Raw genomic sequence first — 24,145 nt, forward strand, 5'->3', positions numbered from 1 at the left:
CACAGTCTAAAAGGGTTTTAAATTAACAAATAATGGTCAGCTCAATAGAATGTCACAATGACTTTGCATGTGTCCACACAGGATGAAGCTCATAGTAGGGCTCACCTGAATTATGCTAGAGTGTTCCTGTGTCATCTGGAATATGAGATGACAGAGGCCAGTGAGGTGGATGTTCTCTCTCCCTCAGATCTATAACCTTGAGGCATTCAGGGGACACTTTCTCATTTAGAGTCTAATAGGGACTGGATTTTTACAACCTCCCCCCCCTCTTTAGAATTGACCTGTTTCTATAAAGTAGAAGTGTAGCATACTTGGGGTTCCTCTCTCTGTTTAATGATCATCTTTTTTTTTTCAGTTTTAAAGTTATCCAGTCTTTTTTTTTTTAATTTTTCTTTATTAATTACACTTTACTCACCTTGTAACCCCCTGTGGTTCCCTCCTTCCTCCCATCCCAATCCCTCCCTTCCTCCACCCTCTGTCTGCATGCCCCTCCCCAAGTCCACTGATGGGGGAGGACTTCTTTTCCTTCCTTCTGATCCTAGTCAATTAGGTCTCATCAGGAGTGGCTGCATTATCCTCTTCTGTGGCCTGGTAATGATGCTTCCCCCCCTCAGGGGGAGGTAATTAAAGAGCAGGCCAATCAGTTCATGTCAGAGACAGTCCCTGTTTCTATTACAATGGAACCCACTTGGATACTGAACTGCCATGGGCTACATCTGTGCAGGGGTCTTAGGTTATCTCCAGGCATAGTCCTTGGATGGAGTATCACCCTCAGGAAAGACTCCTGTGCTCAGATTTTTTTTGGTTCTGTTGTTCTCCTTATGGAGTTCCTGTTCTCTCGAGATCTTATTATTTCCCACTTCTTTCCTAAGATTCCCTGCACTCTGTCCAAAGGTTGCCCATAAGTCTCAGTATCTACATTGATAGTCTGTAGGGCAGAGATTTTCAGAAGTTCTCTGTGTCATGCTCCTGACTTGTTGCCTCTTTTCTCCTTCTTCTGATGCCTAGCCTCTTTGCCTTTCTGCACATGGTAGCTCACAACTATCTGTAAAGAGATCTGACGCCCTCTTCTGTCATTCAGGCAGAACACTATATACATAATAAACAAACCTTAATGATCATCTTAACAGACAGGAGAAGGTACATGGGAAGCCATAGTGTCTGTTTTGAATTCTTTGTGCAAAACAAAAGACAAACAAACAAATAAACAGAAAACCTCACTCAACTTGAAATTGACTGCATATCAGTGATCCACCTGCCTATGCCTTCCAAGTGCTGGTATTAAATATATGCACCACCATTTTTCAGCACCTTCTTTTTGAAATGCATTTACTTTCTTTATACATAGACACAAACACACACATTTATATATGTGATATTCTGTTTAAAAACAAGCAAAGAAATTAAAAAGCAAATCAAGCACATAGAATACTACAAGGACACTGAAGGCCTTTTTAAGGTAGAATTTGAAAACTAGCTCATCCTCAAATATTTGCGAAGGGATTTAAGTTCATCATAAGGGTTGAGATTTTTCTGCTTCTATGTCATTTGTTTCTATAAACTGTAACTCTCTGATACTACTAGGGCTATTTCTTAACTAAGATCCATTTCTTTATATGAATTAACATCGTATCTATCTAACCCTAATCCTAGTTCCAAGATTTTTTTTCCTCATGTTTTTGAGAGCAGGTCAGGAAGCCTAAGCTGCTGGCCTTAAACTCTCTATATGATTGAAGATGGCCTTGATTTTCCAATACCCTGTTTTTAATCTTCCAAGAACTGGGATTAAAGGTATGCACCATGATATCTCATTCTTGCATTGCTCAAGATGGAATCCAGGATCTCATGTGGGTGAGGCAAGCACTCTTCCCCACCCCCCATAAGAAGTTGGCAATGGGTTCCACATGGTCAAAAGTTACCTTTGCTGCTGCCCTTGCTATTGTTTGGTAATGCCTACTGAGCACTTCCCTCATTACAGATACATGATTAAAGGGTAGGCTGGACACTATAGGACTGTTTATTTGTGATTAAAATAATTACAGATCCCCAGGGAAATGGTTTCCAAGACAATATAAGGTATAATTACTACTGGTATTTTTCTTCCTTAAAAACTCCTTTGCAAGACTAGCTTAAAAGGACTACATAGAGAATATAGAAAATCTCATGAAAATAAAGCAAGAGAAAGGAAAATGAGAAGAGGCAAAAGAAATGTCAAGGAAGGAAGGAAGGAAGGAAGGAAGGAAGGAAGGAAGAAAGAAAGAAAGAAAGAAAGAAAGAAAGAAAGAAAGAAAGAAAGAAAGAAGGAAGGAAAGAAAGAAAAAAATCCTCAAGATACAAAATGTTTGCAATCTTGTTTTGGTTTCTGTTCTAATGTTGTTCAGATATACTCTAAACAAAGCAACTTAAGAGAGAAAAGGGATGTTTTGGCTTATAGTTCCAGAGCGATGCCATCCATCATTGTGGACAAGGTACTGCAGCAGACACATGAGGCTAGCTGTCATGTTGCATCAGCAATGTAGAAGCAAATGAAGTAGATTCAAAACTTTTCTGAATAGGAGAAACATGTGCACCTATGAGGATGTTTAATATTCAAATCACCTTGTTTAACCTTTAAATCAGCCCTGCAAGTGCTATAATCATGATGTACCATGTAGGAAGCTCCAAGACACAGGTAGAAACATCTTCAGTCCTCTTTCCCTTGTAACCACATAGTCACAGGCACATAACATCCAGAGATTCACCAGGGGACATGGCTACTATCTTGGAGACAGTGAAATAAACTTGGAGAAAGAAGCATGGGTGGTGGAGTTGGGTCTGAACACTTTCTGGGAAAGACTTTAGATTATCTTAAGTCATTCTGTTTCCTTTTCATTTCCAATTTAAAATTGTGATTTTTGCTCTTGTTTATTCTATATTTCTTCAAATTTTATAACTGTGAAATGTAATAAAAAATTAACTCTCTGCCTGCTTTTTTATCACTTTCCCCTGGTGGAGTTATTTTGCCAAGCTGCAGGGCAAGGGGATACACTCAATCTTATTGCAACTTAATATGCTGGGATGGTTGGGGGGGTGGTTTCCCTTTTTGGAGGAGTAGTGGAGATAGGGAAAACAGGAAGGGAAGGTAGAACCAGGAGGAGAAGTGGGAGGGGGCTATCAATATAATGTAAAATGAATAAATATTTTTTAAAGAGAAAAAAAATAACTCATGGTGCTGGTATATATGCATATAATCTAAGTTTTGTTTTGTTTTTTCAATTTCCGCATGTGCTCCTTGGCAAGCATATATCTCCCCACACTAACTAACTAGATAAATAATGAATAAATCTATTAAAAATAGATAGATAATCTAGGAAGAGAGTAAGAGAAAAACTTCCAGCGTGGAGTTCTGGCTGCCATATGAATGTGAACACACATGCATACAGGTATACAAAAGACACATCTTAATACGTATTAAAAATAAGCAAATAACGTTAAATGAGTCTTTTTGTTTTGGTACTAAACCACAAAAACCCATCCTTCCTGCCACCCTTTTTCTTTTTTTTTCTTTCAGTGTTGGGATTTGAAATGAGGGCCTCATGCATGTTAACCATTCTGCCCCAAATGTTTTATTTATATATCTTAATTTTATTTTTATTTTCTAAGGTACTCAGGCTGGTTTGATAGGCTCTTTGTGGGAGGGCTGCTTGTGATCTTTTTGCTCTTCCTAAAAAGGAGCTTAAGTTGCAGAACTGAGCCTCCAAGCTTGGATTTTTTGCTTTTATCAGCATTCACCGAAGCAACTGATAACATATTTTCTTGTTTTATCCAAGTTTCTGCTAGAATGTTGATTGCACGGCTTAATTAGCCTTCCACTTCTACTGGAGGTGGCTAATCAGACATTTGGAGACTGGCTGAATTAATATAGCCATCAATAAAATAATAGAGAATTAGCCAGGCTCTCTCAGACATTTACAGGGCCTGGGGCAAGAATACAAATGGAGAGCCACCTGCAGTAATCTAAATATTTAAAGAGATAAAAATAAAGCAAGGGGTTTATTCAACAAAATGTATTCAATTATCCTAACAAGATTAAATTGCCTTCAAACTCACACTACACCATTCCCAGCTCTGTCCTTTCTATAAACAGCTCACACATATCAACAGAATAAGAGATGGAAAGAGAGAACAGTGTTGCTTTTGATGGTGGCATCATATTTTTAAATCAAGGGACTTACATTTATTGGGAAGGTCATGGCAGAAACCAGTAGTGACACATGGGTGGTCTTCTCACCTTGCCTTTGAGCATTGTTCCCCAGCAGGAGGCCCTGTCCTCTTGGCATATGGAGAACACTCAAGTAAAGATTTTCATGCGGATCTTTTCTGGAGGAATAAAATATATACAATTTGACCAACTGGCGAAAGAACCTAGAGGAGTAATACATAGAGAGAACAAAGGTAAAATTTGTGTTAGACCAATTTGATTGAAACGTCCCCTGGGGTCTGTGTCAGTAAAAGATACTTATTTATTCACTTAGCAGTAGGAGCCACAGGCATTTCCCATGCTCTGATCCAGATCCATCATCTAATGCAAGATCCAATCATACATGGAAAACAGTGCAATGACTTGTGAGAAAGCTGAAGTGGTTAATTTGTAGTATTAAAAACCCACTGGCAACATCTGTCATTCTGTTTGGCCTTTCATTTTTTTTATTCTTTTCAAGGGCTTCAGCCTGCATTTAAAGAGCATGGGTCTGTTTATTGTCTGTGTCTAGGGCAATGTGGCAAACGGCCAGGTTAGGCTGATGGGCTGCTAGCATACTGCGGCTATGCAGCTTTGAGTTTTCTTAAAAACAGGATTGAGCTGAGAAAGTGGCTCAGTCAGGAAGGTACTTGTCAATCAGGCATGAGGATTTGACTTCAAGAGTGTTGATGCTGTGGTACCTATTTATAATCTCAGTGTTGTGGTAGCAGTGATAGGTAGATCCCTGGGACTCACTTGCCAATCAATCTTTTTTTTTATTTTTTATATTAATTACAGTTTATTCACTTTGTAGCCCAGCTGTAGCCCCCTTCCTCATTCCCTCCCAATCTCACCGTCCCTCCCTCATCTCCTTTCAAGCCCCTCTCCAAATCCACTGATAGGGGAGGTCCTCCACCCTTCTGTCTGACCAGAGTTAATCAGGTCTCATCAGGACTGGCTGCAATGTCCTCCTCTGTGGCCTTTGCCAACCAATCTTACTGAATTGTCAAGCTTCAGGATGAAGGGGAGCCCTGTCTGCATTAATTAATTTCATTTCAGTCAAAAGACACCATGACCAGGGCAACGTACAAGAGAGATTTTATTTGATGCTCACAGTTTAGAGGTTAGAGTCTACGATCACAAAGTAGAAGTTGCAGGCATTTGAATTCAGATCAATGCTTAATAATAATAGATTTCATAAGAAAATGGTATATCTGACTTCATTTCTCATCATATAAACTCATCTACCTTATCTGATTTCTGGATGTCTAGGTTGGGCTGTGTCTACTGAAGTTTCAAGTGACCCAGAGGAGAGATGGCTCAGTTGGAAAAACATTGTCCGTGTAAAAATGAGCATCTGAGTCCCGTCCTTTGAACATTGTTTTATTTCATCCTATTGCTCTGATAAATACCATGACCAAAGCTCCCTGAGGAGGAGAGGGCTTATTCCATCTCATTCATTTTCCCACGTAACTGCCCAGCACTGAACGAACTATACTGAGGAACGTACGCAGCAACTGTAGAAGAGTACTGCTTACTGGCTTCTTTTCCATGGCTTGATCAGCTTGCCGTCTTCTGTAGCCCGGAACCACTTAACCACAGGTGGCACTGGCCACAGTAGTCTGTGCCCTTCTCAGTCAATCAAGAAAATCCCTCTAAGGACTTCACGTAAGCCAGTCTGATGGAGGTGTCTTTTCAGTTTAGGTTTCCTCCTTCTACATGGCTCAGTTTGTGTGAAGTTGATAACCAACATACTGATGTTCAAAGAAAGCCTATTGTGCTGACAAGCATTTATAAACTTAGTGCTGGGAAAACAAATACAGACGGATTTCCAGTGCTCCCATGCCTGCCTGCCTGGACACGTTAGTGAATAGCAAGTCCTGAGGAGAGGCATTGTCTCAAAAACTACAATGGGCAGAGGTTCAAGAACAAACACCCTAGGTTGATCTTTGACTCACATATATACTTGCATGTGCACACACACGTTTAGATGCAACTCGATGTATTAAAATATTTTATTACATTGTTTATTATTTATTGCCCATGTATGTCTGTAGGTGTATGCTTGTATCACTTACCTATGGAGATCATAGGACTTCTTGTAAAAGTCCATGCTTTCCATCCACCTCTTGGATCCTAGGGTCAAATCATACTGGCAGGCTTATTGGCAAGTATTTTACATACTGAGCTATCTCAGCAACCCTCACCACCCACCCATCCACCCCAACTCATCGAGTCACATCAGGACTGAGCATGTCCTCTTTCTTTGTGGCTGAGTGAGGCAGCTTTGCCAGGGATTGGTAAGCAAAAAGCAGGCAGCAGAATACATGCAAGAGACAGATCCAACTCCCCTTACTAGGAAACCCACATGAAGCCTGAGCTCACCATTTGCTCCATCTGTGTAGGGGGCCTAAGTCCAGTCTATGCATAGTTCTTGATCGGTGTTTCAGTCTCTGCAAGGCCCTCTGGGCCCTGATTAGTAGGTTTGTTGGTCTTGTTGTGGAGCTTCTGTCACCTCCAGGTCCTCCTGTTCTTCCCACCACTTTTCCGCAAGACTTCTTACTATTTGACTAATGTTTGGCTGTGAGTCTCTGCAATTGTTTCAATTCATTGCTGGTTGGAGCCTCTCAGAGGACAGCTATGCTAAGCTCCTGTCTGTGACCATAGCATAATATCATTAAAAGTGTCAGGGGTTGGTTGTCTCCCAGTGTGGGTCTCAGGTTGGGCCAGGCATTGGTTGGACATTCCCTCAATCTCTTCTCTCTCTTTATCACTGTGCATCTGGTAGGCAGGGTAAATTTTGAGTTGATGTTTTTGTGAGTGGATTGGTTTTCTCCTTCTTGCACTAGGAGTACTATCTAGTTAGAGGGTGTTCTCTTCAGTCTCCATGACTCCTGCTAGTAGGAGTCTCAGCTCATGTTAAACCACAGTCAGGTAAAGGAAATTGAGAACAACCTGCTATAGGTTTTGAATGCTTTCTGATGACATTCTTAAAACTTTTGGTTGGTGGATGCAAGAGGTCTATTCTACATTCTAATAGGGATTTTACCTGACCACAAGAATGTTAGGCCAGACACATAAATAGACAATGGAGGGCTATGGAGGGGACTCAACAGGGCCCAAACCTGAAAGATGTCCATTCAATAAAATAGCAAAAATTAAAATTCAGGCTTGTATAATTGTTGCAGCAATGTTACTGTCATGAGTAAAGGAGAAAACCCAAATTGGGTACTTGAATGTCTGCCACACTTACCTGAACAAGTCAGGAGAACAGCTTTCAAGCAATCAGTTTCAATATCTTTGCAAATATTAGTTTTCATATTTTTTCCACTGTAGATCATATACAACAGTGACTTGGTTGGAAAGATAATTCCAAGAAATATTTTAACTTTTATTAGCAAATCTTTCATAGTTCAGTTAAACATCAAATACAAATGACCTAAGATTGTGATTACTAATGCCAAATTCATTGTTTTCTATAAGATAGTATATACGGTCTTGGAAAACATTTAGAGAAATTAATATCTATGAAGGAAAGTTATAGTACATGAAGCAAAATTTTCCAGCCTGATTCTCTGATAATGAACAAAGTCTCTAATTCATATAACAATTACAATGTCAAATTTGCCACTGGAAAGTGTAAAAGTGGAGATCATTCTTCCACTGCAACACCCAGTCCCTCTCAGGAGTTTCTTTTCTTTTATATTTTTTTCACACATTTTTTTTCTAAATAAATTTAAATTTTCTCTGGCAACTGAAAAAAAACTAAAAGTCTAAATCAAGTGTGAAATGGATGTTCATGGTCAATGGTACCTTAGTGAAATTTTAATTTTCTTTCCTTGCTGGATTCAGTCATTTCCCATTAGACATAGGAGTAGGCCAGGAATGGCAGTGATAAGCAGCTTGTCATTAAGCATTCACAGTGATGAAGGAGAGAAAATTAAGTGCTCTGTACAACTTGCTTTCTTTGTTTTTATTCAGTTCCTGATCTCACCCACTGAATGGTACTACCTTAATTAAAGCATTCTATGAACCACCTGACAGAAATGCCCAAGTATTTGCTCTTTAGTGACTCATCATTCTGTTCAGTTGAACATACATAATAACTATCACAAGTCCTTTCTTCCACCTTAAGTGCACCAAAGAGGATCAGAGAGGAAGTCTCCTCCTTGCTTTCCTCACATCCCTTCCAAATCCTTTTCCAAATCTTACACACAAAATTACAGATTGTTTCGTTTCCATGAAACATGAGATTACAGTTTGTTATGTTCAGTATTCTGCATGTTTTACTTCCACAATATTTCTAACCTGATTCTTTTGGTAAAACTCTTGTTATAGAAAAAAAAAAGAATGTTCTTTTATTTTTCCCTCAGTCTATTCAAGAAATATTGTATAGCTAATACTATCTACATGTGAAGAAGAAAGCTAAGGGGTGTCTGTCAGAAACAGAGGGGGTGGCTAACATAAAAGTGAAGAGTACGATTTTACCATTAGATGTTCAAAATTATAAAAATATAAATATCTTATAATACTTTTACATTACCAATTTATTTTTTTACAAAAATCACAAACTAAAAAAGATATTTTAAAAATGCAAAATTCTCACATTAAAAGTACTTAGATAATTACACTGAATTACAAATGCCTTTGTAAATAAGTTATCAGCATTTTTCATGGGTAATTTTAAAATCTTTTTCAAAGTCTACAAACATAAATTATGTACTTTATATCAGACAAATCTAGATTTGAACAAGAACATTAAAACTTGAATGGTGAAGTTCCATTCCCTGTCTGTAGACTATCATTTTGTTCTGATGACTGTGTCCTTTGATTTATGGAAGCTTTTCAGTTTCATGAGGTCCCATTTATTAACTGTTGATCATAGAGCCTGTGCTATTGGTAGTCTGTTCAGGAGTTGTTTCCTCTGCCAGAAGGAGGACCCTAAGAAAGATGCTCAATCTTCATTCAGAAGGGCAAACAGGATAGACATCAGAAGCAGAAGACAGAAAACAGGACAGGAGCCTACCACATAGGGCCTCTGGAAGACTCTACTATCTGGAAGACTCTATCAGGGTATTGAAGCAGATGCAGAGACTCATAGCCAAACTTTGGGCAGAGTACAGGGAATCTTATGGAAGAAGGAGAAAATAGAAAGACCAGAGGGGACAAGAGCTTCATGAGGAGACCAACAGAGCCAAAAACCGTGGGCTCAGGAAGGCCTACACAGATCTATGCTTCAGTCAAGGACCATGTATGGAGAGTACCTAGACCCCCTGCTCAGGTGCAGCCCATAGGCAGTATCTGGGTTCCCTAGTAAGGAGAGCAGGGGCTGTCTCTTACATGAACTCAGTGGCTGGCTCCTTGATCACCTCTCTCTTGGGGTGCAGTGTTTCCAGGCCACAGAAGAAGATGATGCAGTCAGTCCTAATGAGACTGATAGGCTAGGGTCAGATGGAAGGGGAGGAGAAATTCTGCTATCAGTGGACTAGGAGAAGGGCATAGAGGGAGACAGGGGAGAGGGTTATAGCTGGGATACAAAGTGAATAAACTATAATGAATTAAAGAAAAAATAATAACCTAAAAACTACTTGAAAGGATTTTCTCCTTAAAATGTGCTTATGTCCAATTTAAGGCAAAAAAAAAAAAATGCAGTGAGTTCACTATGAATCTGTGAACTTAAGACTGTTACAATTCAAATAACTGATAGAATAAACAATGCTTTTGACATGCTATAATATTCACTTTTGAAAAAACAAATAATAAAATTGCATTACAGTCTTACTTAAAATATGTCAATAAAGAAGAAAGTAAATAACCATTATACATCATGAGTGGAAAAATATTTCCTTAATGAGGAAGTCAGAATTGCTTTGAGTAATTAGAAAATGAAAGATTGTTTTTGTGGTTTGCATGCTTTATTTCTACAAAGCTCTATATTGTTCTTGGTTAAAATGCTTTAAAATATTTTGGCCAGGTCTTAGTAACTTTTGACCAGAAAAATAAAATAAAAGTAAAGAATATAAAATTGGAAAAATAAAGTGTTTGTGTATATCCTATTATTTTACATCTCAAATTCAAAGCTATGTATGACCTTAAAAAAGCACACACAAATATCTGTTGAAAGAAAAATAGCCATTTCAAATTTAAAAATACATGAAAGCATCATAATTATGTTTGGAAAATAAAGCAAGAGGAAAAGTAGTAGACAGGATATAGCCCCATTATAGTAATTTTTTTTAATTCTTTGTAATTTATTTTTAAAAAGTCTGGATCCAGTAGCTCATGTATGACTAATGGAGGCAGAGATGGGGAGGGGACGGGACGCTACAGTTGGGAAAGGATGCCCTCCTCTACCACTGCACAGGCAAGAGAGAGGAGGGATAGAGAGAGGCAGATGTGGAGGACATAGAGGAGACAGATGAACAAGAAGAGAGAATAAAAGGAGGCAGGGCAGAGAGGAGTGAGAGGAGGGAAAGGGAAAAGCCAGTGAACAAGAGGAAAGAGATTCTTGGGGGAAGAGAGTCCTAGCTAATGCGGCATTTCATAGCAATGGAGAAAACCTGGTTACTGGTTGATGAATGTGAGGCAAAGGAGAATACAGTTACTACCCTCTTGCCTTGCACTTCGAGTGCAGTATTCCCAACAGCTATTTTGTTCTTTACTATATCCGTCATACATTACTGTGCTAATTTAGTGAAAATATACATAATAAAGAACGCTAACAGCCTGTTCTCATCCCAGACAGTCACCATTAACATGTAGTTCTGTTCCCAATCTTTGCACGATCACACATGCACACTCTAGCACGGGCGTGCATTTGTGTATGCATGCACAGAAGGATGGACATACCCTGTTGTGCCTGTGGAGGTGAGAGGACAACTTTCTCTATTCCTTTACTTTTCACCTTGAGGCTCAGTCTGTCTTGCTTTAGCTGCTGCAGTGTGGACTCCAGACTAGCTGTTTGGAGACTTTCTGGATGATTCTCCTGTTCTAGCCTACCAGATATTCATAGTAGTTCTGGATCACAGAGGCAGGCTAGCAGCCACATCATCTAGCTTGATATTTCGATGCTGTTTCTAGATTTTGTTTGTTTGTTTGTTAACAAGTATTCTAGAAATCAGACTTGGGTCACTGAAACTGTATGGCTAGTGATTTTACACACTGAGCAGCTTCTGGCCTTTGTGCGCACAATTTTGTCATCGCTGAAATGAAACTTCACCACCAACTCTAATTCTTGTACTTCAGAATCAAAATTCCATTCATTTTCTATTTTATAAAAAAAATGTAAATAATAGTCATGCTAATAGTGTTCTTATGCTGATTCTTACTTGCTTCTCAAATCCATAGAACATTTTACATTATTTCAATTTTTTAATCTTTATAGATAAGAGTTAGAGAACAGCCCTATGCCTCTAAGCTCTTTGGGTAATGTGCATTTTGCCTATATATATGTTTCAGTGTCCTGCCAGACACAGATGTTTCCTATAGCCACAACAGTGCCAAAGCAGCTACAGCTGTTCAGCTCTGACCTCACAGAATTCCAACAAGCTGGACCTGCACCTTCCCTCCCAGCCATGGATATTCTCACAGACCCAGGAAAGCATCAAAACAGCCTGTTCTTCCTGAACTTGGCCAACACTTCAGCCTTTTGACCTCCCTACAGTGCCCCCAGTGTCAGCAGGAAGTAGCCAGAAGAGAATCTACGCCTGTTTTTCACTTGTTGTTAACAAAAGGCTGAAGTGGTGTGCTTCAGGACCAGGACAAACAGCTCCAGGTTCTCCCAGCGTTCCCTTGTCCCTACCTGCTGCTGCTTTGCATGGCTAGCAACTCTCTTTATTGACAACCCTCTACCCTACATTTTCCAGGGCAGAGACTTCCCTTACTCTTAACCTTACAAATCTGACCATTTTGTTGCTATAATTCTTCTCTCTCTTAACCTCTTGCATGACAACCAAGAGCTGCTTCCAATGAGCCTAAATTTATATACTTTAACTTACCTTATAAAAGGCAGCCCAAGCTCCCTATTTTTAATTATAGAAAATGGGAGGAATTTTGGGATCAGTAAGCAGGCACTTCTACAGCCAGCCCCAAGGGACCTAACAAACCAGTTATCAGGCATTTGTGAAGACACCCTGACCACCTGGAATTATCTGCGCATGCCCTGGGTCACCCTATAAGAGAACTGGAGCCCTCCCCCTCTCTCTCTTCCTTACTCTCTTACTCTTACTCTATCTTCCTCTCTCTCTCTCTCTCTCTCTCTCTCTCTCTCTCTTTCTCTCGCCCCCTTCCCCTAATAAACCTCCCATGTGGAACCAATCTCGTGGTGTGATTTGTGAACCTGCGTGTAACCTCTACAGGCGCACAGGCCCATGTTTCTGTACATTCCTATGTTTCCCAACAGTTTCAAAGTGAGAGAGCAAGGATTTGCTTGGCTACTTAGCTTTGTCATAGTTGTGTCCATTCTACTCTTGTGCTAAAGATAAAGATGTCGATTTTTTTCTTTTCTTTCTCTCTAAATTACTGTTTTATTTAGCATTTAAAAGTTTTAACAGTGAAATGAAAATGTTTTATAAAGTCAATCTTTAAAAGGCAAGCAATTACAGATATTTTACGTAGACTAATGTTTCCTTTTAAATGAGTAATCAAGTGGCATCTGCAATTACTAAAGCCACTCGGATCACACATATGATTAAATCTTGAAAAATGTACTGACTTCTGTGTCCGTACTTCTTCAGAGCTTGTAACTAAATGTTGATTTTTATTTCTTCCACCATAAAGCTCAGTTTTGGAGGAATTCCAGTACCAGGCAAACCTGGGACCTTCTTAAAGAAAAACTTCCACGGCTGTATTGAAAACCTTTACTATAATGGAGTGAACATAATTGACTTGGCCAAACGACGAAAGCATCAGATCTACTCTGTGGTAAGTCTGCTATCTCTGTTAGCTGGTTGGTTGTGGACTTTGGGTAAGTTTTGATTTTGGTACTCTACCCTTATACCTCTTCACGCTGTGTTTATCTTATGTGTTTACTTTCAGTTGAAGGTATGTATGTGTTCCCTAGTGCTCTTCTCTATTCTCATTATTATTGCCAGGCATCTACTAGTTTTTAAATTTTAACATATCTCTCTTTTACTCTCTCTCTCTGTCTGTCTCTCTGTGTTGTACTTGTTTGCATGCAGGTGTATGCACTGACACCATAGGAGGTTGTTGTGTGTTCTATTGTGTATAGTTGCTTTTCCTTGAGACAAGTTCTCTCACTGAACCCAGAGCTGATTGCTAACAAGCAAGGTCCAGTGATCCTCCAGTCTCCACTCTAAGCTGTGCTGGGGTCATGGGCACACAGCAATGCCCATCTTTTCATACAGATGCTACAGACCCATTCCACTGTATTTAGGGGTCTTATTTTTTTTCTCTATACCTTTCATTTTCTTATTAAGGCTTTGTATTTGTTACTAAGACCTGTTTTCTTACTCATCTCTTACATTTGAGTTTTGAAACAGTTTTCATTATAAAGTCTGCTTTAGAATCTGTTAGATGATTCTAACATCTCCATCATCTCAGTATATTCGCTTATCCCTATACAGGAATAGAAATTCAGATTCCCTAGCCTTCATCAAAACTGGCAGGTGAAATGCCAAGTGGATGCCTATAATCCTCCTAGGTTTTTGTTTATAGCTATCTGGGCAGGATGGGTACCAAGATAGAAGAACCCCACAGTGACCTTCAGTGAAGGCTCTGGGATGGCCCATGTTACCAACTGACTGTAGAGTGAATCCTTACTTTCCACAAAGCCATCTTGACCCCATCTCTGCAGTGAGTGGAATGCATTTTCATTTCTCCTGAGTGAACTTCATGTCTAAGCTCTTCATCAAGTATTTATTGATAACACAGGAATAACTTCACAGTGTCCATAGAAGATTAAATTCTTTGAAATTTGGGATTAATTTTTCTGATTTCAGACATGTTTTCCCTGAAAGCATGCTAATGAGACCTTGGGACATTTTTGTGCAGCCAGGCAGAGTGGAATTGTCTCCACAGTTAATCTGCACTATTTAGTTTTGACAGGCATTTGTCTTAAACTGTTCTCTGTGTTATGTTGTCCCCTTTACCAGCCTGTGGCTGAGTAGACAATCTTGTCAGTGAAAAGCAACACTTTATTCTCTTAGCAATCTGATTATATGGCCTGAATAAACTACAATACTTTAAATAACCTAATGGGTTCTCTTGCTTGATAAACAAAACTATAGTAGATATTTTGTATTTAGAGGTCCCATGTTGCTGCATCATTTAAAAGTTACTATTAGATTCTAGTATTACTAGGGTTCTTCAAATGTCTGGAATGTTTGAAAAAACTCATGCTTGGAAAAAAGAATATCAGCATTTTCAAATATTTGTACCATGTTCCTGACTCCCTTAATTTGGAGGATTCATTGATGCTGCATAATAGCACTTGCCTATAGTATATCATATATAAGAGTCCTGAAAATCGTCTCCTTTACCCATAAGTAACCAACCATTGGCTTTCCAGTTATCTTGCCATTGCTAACACAGTGGTGTCTCTGGTGATTTGAACGAGAATGTCCTGCTGCAGGCTCATATGTTTGAATTCTCGATCTCCAGTTTGTGGAACTTTTGGAAAAGGATTAGGCCTTGAAGAAGTAGGTATGCTAGTGGGGCAGGACTTAAGATTCTAAAAGGCTCAGGCTATTCCAGTGCTATCTCTCTGCTTCATGGCTATGGATCAAAATGTGAGCTCTCAGCTGGTCCTTCACTCTGTAATGTATTCATGCTGCATCTGACACAGGAAGAGCCTAGCTAGGCCTTATGTAGAAATGCCTATGCTCTGTGGGGTTAAATCCACAAACAGAAATTCTATACATGTCATTCTAGGAAATACCATTTCATAGAAATTCAAAAGAAAGAACAGGGGCTTAGAAAAAGCTAACACAAAATTATCCATTCAGCATTAGCATTATTAGTTGAAGGGGTATCATTCTGTTAAGAGCTATGATCAGGCCTCAGAGAGAAAAACATTAGAGATAAAGCCTCATAGCACATGTGGCATGGCAGGGTGGAAGGTACTTCGAAGGGAGTCTTTGTTTCAATCTTAAGGTAGACAGCCACTGTGTGTAGATGGAAGCATGAAGGAAAGAGCCTTTCAGTCACCTGAAATTGAGTTCAGATGCTTTAAACCTTAATAGCTCTGTGTGTGTGTATGTGTGTATGGTGTGTCTCTGTGCTTCTAACTAAGTAATCTAGTCCAGCCTAGTGGTCTAATCTGCATGCTTAAAGTCAAGGAAGGAAGGTTCTGAAGTCATAGTTCAAAGTTGCCTTTGTCTTGGGCAGCTGGGTATAGTCAGGGAGGAAGCTGGACTATAAAGGCCTGCCAACTGTCATAGCAGGTTCCTGTCAGTTCTTGTCCTAATGGGTAGGTTGCGACCTGGTTTCTGGAATAGCAAAGAGGCAGCTAGAGGGTTATGGCTTTTCATCTTTAATGATGAGCTATGTTAAATTCAGTTATTAAATAATCAGAAAAACTGAAAGTGAAATGTGATAGAGAAAGGAAAAAAAATGTGTTTCTGGGTGCAAGCAACCTTTATATTATTCCCTTTATCAGTGAATCCTGCATCAAAATGTTAATAAATGTTTCTCAATCATTACACTAACTATAGCATTTTCCAGATTGCCTGACACTTTTCTACTCCATTTCAGTCCCCAACACTTAAATGGTAGTATAGTCATGATGTGGCACAGAGAACCATTTAACACTAAAGCACTTGGGAAGAAAAATATAATCCAAGAATATAATTTTACTGCACAGGTAGAACAATCTTAGCTTTTGCCTTTATAAAATAAAAAAAGACACACATATAGGTTTTCTTCCAAATTGCTTCAATTTCCTTCATTAAATGAGAATTTACACACACACACACATACTCTCTCTCTCTCTCTCTCTCTCATGCAACCATCCAAGTACATGTTCACATGCACACACATGCACACACAAAAGAGCATCTGGTTTATTTCATTGGCATTCCTTCTGATATGTAATGGTGTACGCTATTAAATACAAAATCACAGGTACTTTCATTCCTGTAATCTAGCTTAAAGTTTCCTCCAAAGACAGCACACCTGCCCTAAAGTTAACTTTGTTCCTAGTCACACAATCATTGAGGTGTTGAAAAGTATTCTAGAAAAAAAATATGTTTCTGTTTTCTGTGTGCTGTTACTTTTCAGTTCTCCTGTGGTTATTAAGCCTTCAGGAGTTTGCACTTGATCAGGAGATTCACAGAATTAAGAGAGAAGGCAGAGAGGGTTAGTTGGTGTCCATATCACAAATTGTGACTCACGGCTCAAGGAAATCCAGACTTCCCTCTGCCTCACAGAGCACAAGGCTTTCTTGTGGGATGCATTCAGACAGCATCCTCCTTGCAATCTATCATCCCTTTTCTATGGGACCTGCGCACTCCCTGAAGATTTAACAGCTGTTCCATGAGGATAATTCAATTTAGTCTTTATTGCTCGACTTGACTGCAGGACGATCTTCTACATTTCAGAATGCAGTAAAACTAACAGCTCAAAGTAGACATAAAAATACCTAGCTATTCTCTCCCAAATCCACCACCTTGTGCTAATACAGCTCCATGTAATAAATAATAAGGAAGTAAATGGGCCATTGAAGTGTGAGTGTTGTACCTGTAATGTGGATTATTATACACATAACATAGGCCTCATATTGCCCTGATAGCTTTCTGAGCATTATTAATTTCTCTATAAGAAATGATGTTTTCTTATGACCTTTCTTTTGTGAGTGTAAGATAACTTTTATTTGACACAAGGAGAGTAACAAGATTATGTGGTCATTGGTTGAAGTCCTACTCTCTTCAGGTAGTCCTTCAAGTGATTTTCTTTTATCATGAACATAAGAGTTCATAGCTTTAAAGAGATAGTTAAGAAAGCAATTGTTTGATTTACAAGTACAAGTACCTGAGTTTGACCTTTGAAACCCACATAAGACACAAACAAACAAATAAACAAACAAACAACCAGTGGCATAAGCCTATATTTCCAGTGCTGGGGAAATGGAGACAGGCAGATCCCTAGGGCTCATCAGTCTAGAGTAGCTGGTGAATTTTGGAAGAGTGAGAGTCTCTCTGTCTCTGTCTCTCCCTCTTACTCTCTCTCTCTCTCTCAATAAAGGTAGATAGTACCTAAGGAGTGACGCTCAAATCTATGTTCTGACCTATACAAATGTGTACATACATTGCCATTATGCAGATACACACAGAACATGAAGGGTTCATGTTAATTTACTTGGTCTTCCACCAAATAGGAAAAAAGCTTGCTAAGAGAAAACCTGCAAGTTGCAGAATCAACTGTGGGGCCCAATAATCAAGTCAAATCACTTGGGTATGGTTGTCTCCAAGTAGCTGATGTCAAGGCATGGGAAGAAAGAACAGAGGCCAATGCTAAACATACAACCATGGCTGTCTCATTTGCACGGCTAACATTTCTCTGCAGTGGCTAATACTGCAAAAGGATCACTATGTATCTTTTCATTTATTCTAGATGAGGCCTGTTGGTCTCTTCAAGCAGAGTTCCCATGAACACCTCTCTTGGCACTCCAGAGATGAGTTGTGAGTGCAAGAGGTACCATGAATCACTCAGTTGTGCAACCCTGGGCAAGGGACCACGTACTGGTGGCCTCTATTGTAATGCGGGAGAATTACAGTGCCCCCTTTCAGTTATAGACGGGCAAGTCAAATCCTTTAACATGACTAGGCATAACATTTATAGTCCACAGTGATTACATTGAGTACCCGGCATCCTGTGCTACTGAGAAAAACATCCAGCAAACTATTCAGATGAAGTTGGCATGTGAGCCGTACTAACCTGTCATTTTACACAGTGCAGGAATAGAGTCATAGATAGTTTTCACGCCTTTGGCTGCATCTGAATTGAAGTTTGCACCTGAACTATATGAATTACAAAGTGGCTTTGAATAGTCATATTATTACAGTTTTATCTATTTCTTTCACTTGGAGAAATGTAGTGATCACTCCAACCTTGACTGAATGACTCCTTTAAAACAAGACGTTTGGAATAGAAACATAGAATATGTTTTCTGGTGGACTTGAGTAAACTAGACCTGTAAATGAGCATACAGTGAGCATTTGTGAAGTTTGTCATTATTTTTCTGCACCTGTGTTGGCATGAAACTTACTGATGTGTAGTTATTTATTTAGGGCAACTCATTAGCTGAGAAAAGCTGTCACTAAGAAAAAAGCGTGCAGTTTGAAGGACGCCTGCAGGCTTGCAGGAAACTTGTATGTCCGTGTGTGTGTGTGTATGTGTGTGTGTGTGTGTGTGTGTGCATACACACTTCATAGGGACACCATCCTATGACCCAGACACTCCTCTGAATTGCTCATAGAAAACTCTCTTTTATCTAATGTAGCCTAAAAGCCCTTCAGCTTGTCCCCAGGAGTGTGCTTTATCTCTGTGTGTACACTCTGTGATAAATGACACTTTCCCTTGATGACGGCTGCCATTTGACCAGTCTGACATTCACATCACCTGCCTGTATGATGTGTGCTTCTCAGACCTTTCGAAAAATGATTTCTCAGTTGTTCACTTCCTGAGTCTCATTTCCTTTCGTTATTTGGGGAATTGAGATGAAGTAGTTCAAGGTCAGATGAAGAATAATGCGGCTGAGGGTTAAGTAATAGTAAAATAAGTGAACAGTGGAATGGTCATTATCTTAATTCATTTGGGCAGCTGGAATGAAATTCCATAAAGCAGGTGGCCTAAAAACAACTGCGATTTATTTCTGATGTTTCTGGAGGCCGGGGGCTGGGATCTGAGAGTGCAGCATGTAGAGACCTGAGATGGTCACTTCTGGGCCAATGATATTCTACTTCTAGCCAGTTCTTCACAGGGTAGAAGGTCTAGTCTGGATCTAGGCACCTCCTGAAAGGCCTCTCTCTTGAAACTGTCACTTTAGTGTCCCGAGAGTTCATAGGGTTAGAGTCGGGACCCTGGTAGTCCTAACGAGCCACGTTCAGGCATCTATTCTTAATAAGCTGAGTTCAATAAGTCAAATACAACAAGTAATAGAGAAAAATAAAAAACTGAGAAAGAAGATTTATTCAATGTTAGCACATTAGGAAGGGCAAAAAGGAATGTCAGTGTACCTCGAGTCCAATTCTGTGATTCTGGCACAGGGTTTAGATATAAATAGAGGGCAAGAGGTGTGGGTAATTAGTCAAGGGGCCGTCCTACCTATCTTTGCCATCATCTGAGTTTCACCCTTTGCCATACAAGGATCTGATAATTTGTCAACACTCTAGGAGGTAGGTTCTGCCTCTGACTGTGGCAACATTTCAGTCTTATCTTTCTTCCAGCATGAGAGTCCTAGGGAATTCAGTTTCGTAGGATACATTTTAAACAGTGTGGGGAACAAAGGGAGGAGCACAGAATCTAAAGTCTTGTTTATAAGACTAACCTTTTACTTAAAGTAATTTCAATAATGTCAACAGTTTCATTAAAAGTTTTAAAATCTATTTAAATATTATGTAAATTTTTACATTAGTTCATCATTATTTCATTAAGGGTCAACTGCCAGAAGTCTGAGTTGTTTAGGTTTTACTTCCAAAAGAAAAGTTGAAAGAACCATCATGATTTAAAGTAATTTTCTGAAATTTAAACAGTTTTATGAAAATGAAAATTATTGGGTAAAAAATTTTTTTATAGTTATCTTGTTTTGGTGTTTAGCAACAAAATATTGCTATATAGCCAAAAATGGCCTGAATTCTCCTGCCTCAGCTTCCTAAGGCTGGTGTCAGACAAGCATGCCTTAACTTTTTTTGTTTCTTGTTTTTTCTAACTCTGTATAGTTTAAAGTCTGTGTTAGTTTCTATGCCCATCCCACAGAGTAGAAGGAAGTCTGCTCGGCCTGCCAGGTGGACATGGTACTATCTAATCATTTGAGGATTTAGAATAATTTAAAGGAGTCGAGATTAAGGGAGGGATTACTGTACCCATTCTAGAGAAGAGGATGCAAGGGGGTCAAGAGTTCAAAGAGCCTTGGCTACATCATGAGCAAGAGGCCAACCTGGCTTTCATGATTGCCTATTGAAAAGAAAAGAAAAAAAGATGAAAGAGGCAGAGGGAACGAGACACAGATGAAAAGTTAGGAGCATAGACAAATGAAAACTGGAATCAGGTCAGGTTTGATGAGTTTTCTCTTAAAGAGCAGAGCACGTTACTCCTTCTCCCCCTGCAGGAATGGTAGACATAGCTTTTTCCTTTGGAGACATGTGTCTCAGAGAGCTAGCTTATAAAGAAGGAAAGACAGGTTGGGAGGCCACTACCAGAGAGAGTAAAAGGAGAGAGAGGAGTCTGATGGATCTGAGGCAAGATTGGTGCCACTGTCCCTGACACATCTGTGTGAGGTGGCCTGGGAGCAGCTATTATCGTCCATACTTTATATTAAAGGATAATTTATAGTCAGGGCTAAAGAATGCCAGCGATGTGCAGTAGGAGATTTTGTCACTCACAGTCTTCCTTATCCTCCTCTGGAAAATATGATACCATCAACTTTTATTCATTTTTATGATACATCATTTTTCTTGAGGTCCTGAATGACTTTCACTTCCAAGTGCAGGGATAATGAAACATTCACCAACACAGGCTCACAAGGCCGGACAGATCTCTGAATAACAGTCCTCAGCCAGGGATTAAAGATCAATGAGGCATTCTAGAAATGATCCCTGTCATTAGCTAATTACTTAAGAAAACTTTCCAGAGCAGTTTTTGAGAGGAAAGAGCATGGGACAGAATCTTTGACTCTGCAAGATTAAGTAATGCAGTGGCAAAAAGTAGGGTATCTAGCCCCACCCCAAACCCCCACACCTCCATGTTCTGACACGCAGTTGCCAGGATCATCATCCTGGCTGAAGGTGAAGGCTGATAATCCTGTCTGAGAACTAAGTGCTTTCTAAGGAACACATCTCACACCTCCCCATAGCTCTGAAACATCTCTTATGTGACTTGAAGTCTCTGTCTCTGACTTTGAATAGCAACTATCTCCCAGACAATTCCAAGCAGAGAAAAGGGTCTTCTCAGCAGGGGTGGAACATGTGCGAAATCCCACGATGGGAACAGAATCAAGAAGTTTAGGGCTGATGGGATGGATTGGTAAGTAGTGGGGCTTGCTGCAAAGGCTGGCTTCCTGAATTGGATCCTGGGGAGTACTGGCACCTGTGTGTTTTACTCTGACCTCCACATTTGTGCTCCCATGACAAGTAAATGTCTGATGATGCTAAAAGTCCAGAAAGTTATTGGACTTTTAGCCTCCCAATGTGTCCTTTAGGATGCAGGATAGTGAACAGTGAGTGAAGCATCAGGACTAGTATGTCTTCTCTCTAGACTCAGATTCAGATCTTCTCAAAAGCACGTGGTTAGCAGGCACACATGCAGCACACAAGTGGCAAGGTACTTTGCGATACAACATAGTTCCAAGCTTTCTAAGGAATCTGACTCCAGGAGACAGAAAGCACCTGGGGCCAGGAGATAGTTCAGTTTACACAGTACTTCACTTGCAAGCCTGAGGATCTCAGTTTGATCTTCAAAGACAAACAAAAGCTGGACATCGTGGCCTGCATCCATGACCTCAGTACACTTACAGTGAGATGGGAGCCTGAGGCAAGAGAATTATCTAGAAGATTGGGGGCCAGCTAACCTGGAGTATATAGCACAATAGAAATAATAAGAAAGAATTAACTCATATTAACTCTCTTATATAATGAGGGAGAATTAACCAGCAAATTTCATTCTTTGACCCCTATATATGTTCTGTGTCACATGCGTGCCAGCACTCACATACATGCATGCGTATCAGGCATATACATATACAGTGTATATTCATAGCAATAGTAACACTAAAAGCAAAGCATAGAGGCACACTCTGGCATTCCCAGCACTGAGGGGGAAAGGTAAACTCTATCTCTGGTGCTTGCTGGCCAGCAGTCTAGCCTAACTGGTGAAAGGACCTGTATCCTAAAAGTAGATAGACAGCTACTGAGGAAATGTTATTACAGGTTGACCACTGGCCTCTTCACGAACATGTGGACACACATGTGCATGTGCACCCACACCCACTTCGACACATGTTCACACACAGACACATATAAGCATGCATGCACACACACACACAAAACACACACACAAAAACAGAGAGAGAGCACAAAAAGAAAGTGAAATTATAAAGTAAGTGTGCAGAGCCAGTGGGCTTCCCACAGAGGAAGAATAATAGAAAGTAGGAACTTTACTTATTCCCAAAGTCTAATATTCAGGAAGCAGAGCAAAGAAAATTTCGGTTTCAAACTACATTATGAAAAGTTCAGCAAAAAGAAAGTGACTTTGGGACTGAAAATCATCAATAAATAGATATCCTATCCCCTAATTGCTCTTATATTGGTGAAAAATCATTATTTAAAATCATGGGCTCTGGCTACCATGACTGTACTGTTGGCAACTCATAGATTCAGAAAAAAGAGGAGGAACAGTGTTATCCAGCTGTTCTCTGCTGGTGAGCCCGCCAGAACAGTGGGTAATTACAAACACATCCTCACATTCATTTTCTCAGTTAAACTCTGTGAGACAAAAACTGAGACAAAAAGTTATGAAAATAGAAAATATATTTGTAGGAAAGCATCAGGGTTGGCGGGTATGTGAAGGAAGTAAGAGGAAGGCAGTAACCAGAATATATTACATATGTACATAAAAATCACAAAAATATTAATAAAAATTGAATTAATGGGACTACAAACCCTAGATATCTAACAGACTTCTGTAGGAAGACAAAGGGAGACATGTATATACTCATGATTTCACATGTTGCATGGACACAGTCTTAGAAAACATAACATGCCTTACTAATATGTAAGAAACTAACTTCGAATACAGGTCTAAGGTCATATGATTAGGGAAACATGAGATTGTCTAACTTAGTCACTACGATATGTGGTTATGCAATGAGAAACTATAATTACTCCCATAATTTAGCGCATTAAAAACACTACTTGGAATCATGAAATTTGCAAGTAAATGGTAGGAACTGGAAAAGACCATTTGAGTGAGGTATCCCAGAAGCAGAAAGACAGACAGGGTATATACTCACTCATAAGTGGATATTAGACATATAATACAGGATTAACCTACTATAACCTGTACACCCAAAGAAACTAATTAAGAAGGAGGACTCTGGCTAAAATGTTCCCTCCCCATTCAGAAAGGCAAAGAGGATGGATATCAGAAGAAGGAGAGAACAGGGAACTGGACAGGAGCCTACCACAGAGGGCCTCTGAAAGGCTGTACCCTACAGAGTATCAAAGCAGATGCTGAGACTTATGGTCAAACTTTAAGCAGAATGCAGAAAATCTTATGAAAGAAGTGGGAAATAGTAATACCTGGAGAGGACAGGATCTCCAAAAGGAGAGCAACAGAACAACAACAACAACAAAAAAAGAAACCCTGGGCACAGGGGTCTTTTTTGAGACTGATACTCCAACCAAGGACCATTCATGGAGATAACCTAAAACCACTGCACAGAAGTAGCCCATGGCAGTTCAGTGTCTGAGTGGGTTCCACAGCAAAGGGAACAGGGACAGTCTCTGATATGAACTGATTGGCCTGCTCTTTGATCATATCCCCCTGAGGGGGGAGCAGCCTTACCAGGCCACAGAGGAAGACAGTGCAGCCACTCATGATAAGACCTGATAGACTAGGATCAGAATGGAGAGGAAGACCTCCCCTATCAGTGGAGTTGGGGAGGGGCCATGTGTGAAGAAGGGGGAAGAAGGGTGGAATTTGGAAGGGAGGAGGGATGGAGTTACAGGGGGGAATACAAAGTGAATAAAGTGT

At 39.8% G+C, this 24,145-nt stretch overlaps 1 protein-coding gene across 2 annotated transcripts in view; it reads left to right on the forward strand.

The window, feature by feature from the left end:
• The window catches only part of LOC129672165 (contactin-associated protein like 5-1-like), a 796,696-nt gene that overhangs the window by 396,042 nt on the left and 376,509 nt on the right, over positions 1-24,145 (forward strand). The window contains exon 7 of one of the 2 annotated variants that reach the window (XM_055601463.1): positions 12,998-13,141. In XM_055601463.1, coding sequence (XP_055457438.1) covers positions 12,998-13,141 — 144 coding nt within the window. The remainder of the gene's footprint in view (positions 1-12,997; positions 13,142-24,145) is intronic. The other variant, XM_055601471.1, reaches the window with a different exon arrangement.

Source organism: Psammomys obesus, unplaced genomic scaffold (assembly GCF_907164565.1).
Source record: "Psammomys obesus unplaced genomic scaffold, mPsaObe1.curated_primary_1811, whole genome shotgun sequence".
Taxonomy (NCBI): Eukaryota; Metazoa; Chordata; class Mammalia; order Rodentia; family Muridae; genus Psammomys; species Psammomys obesus.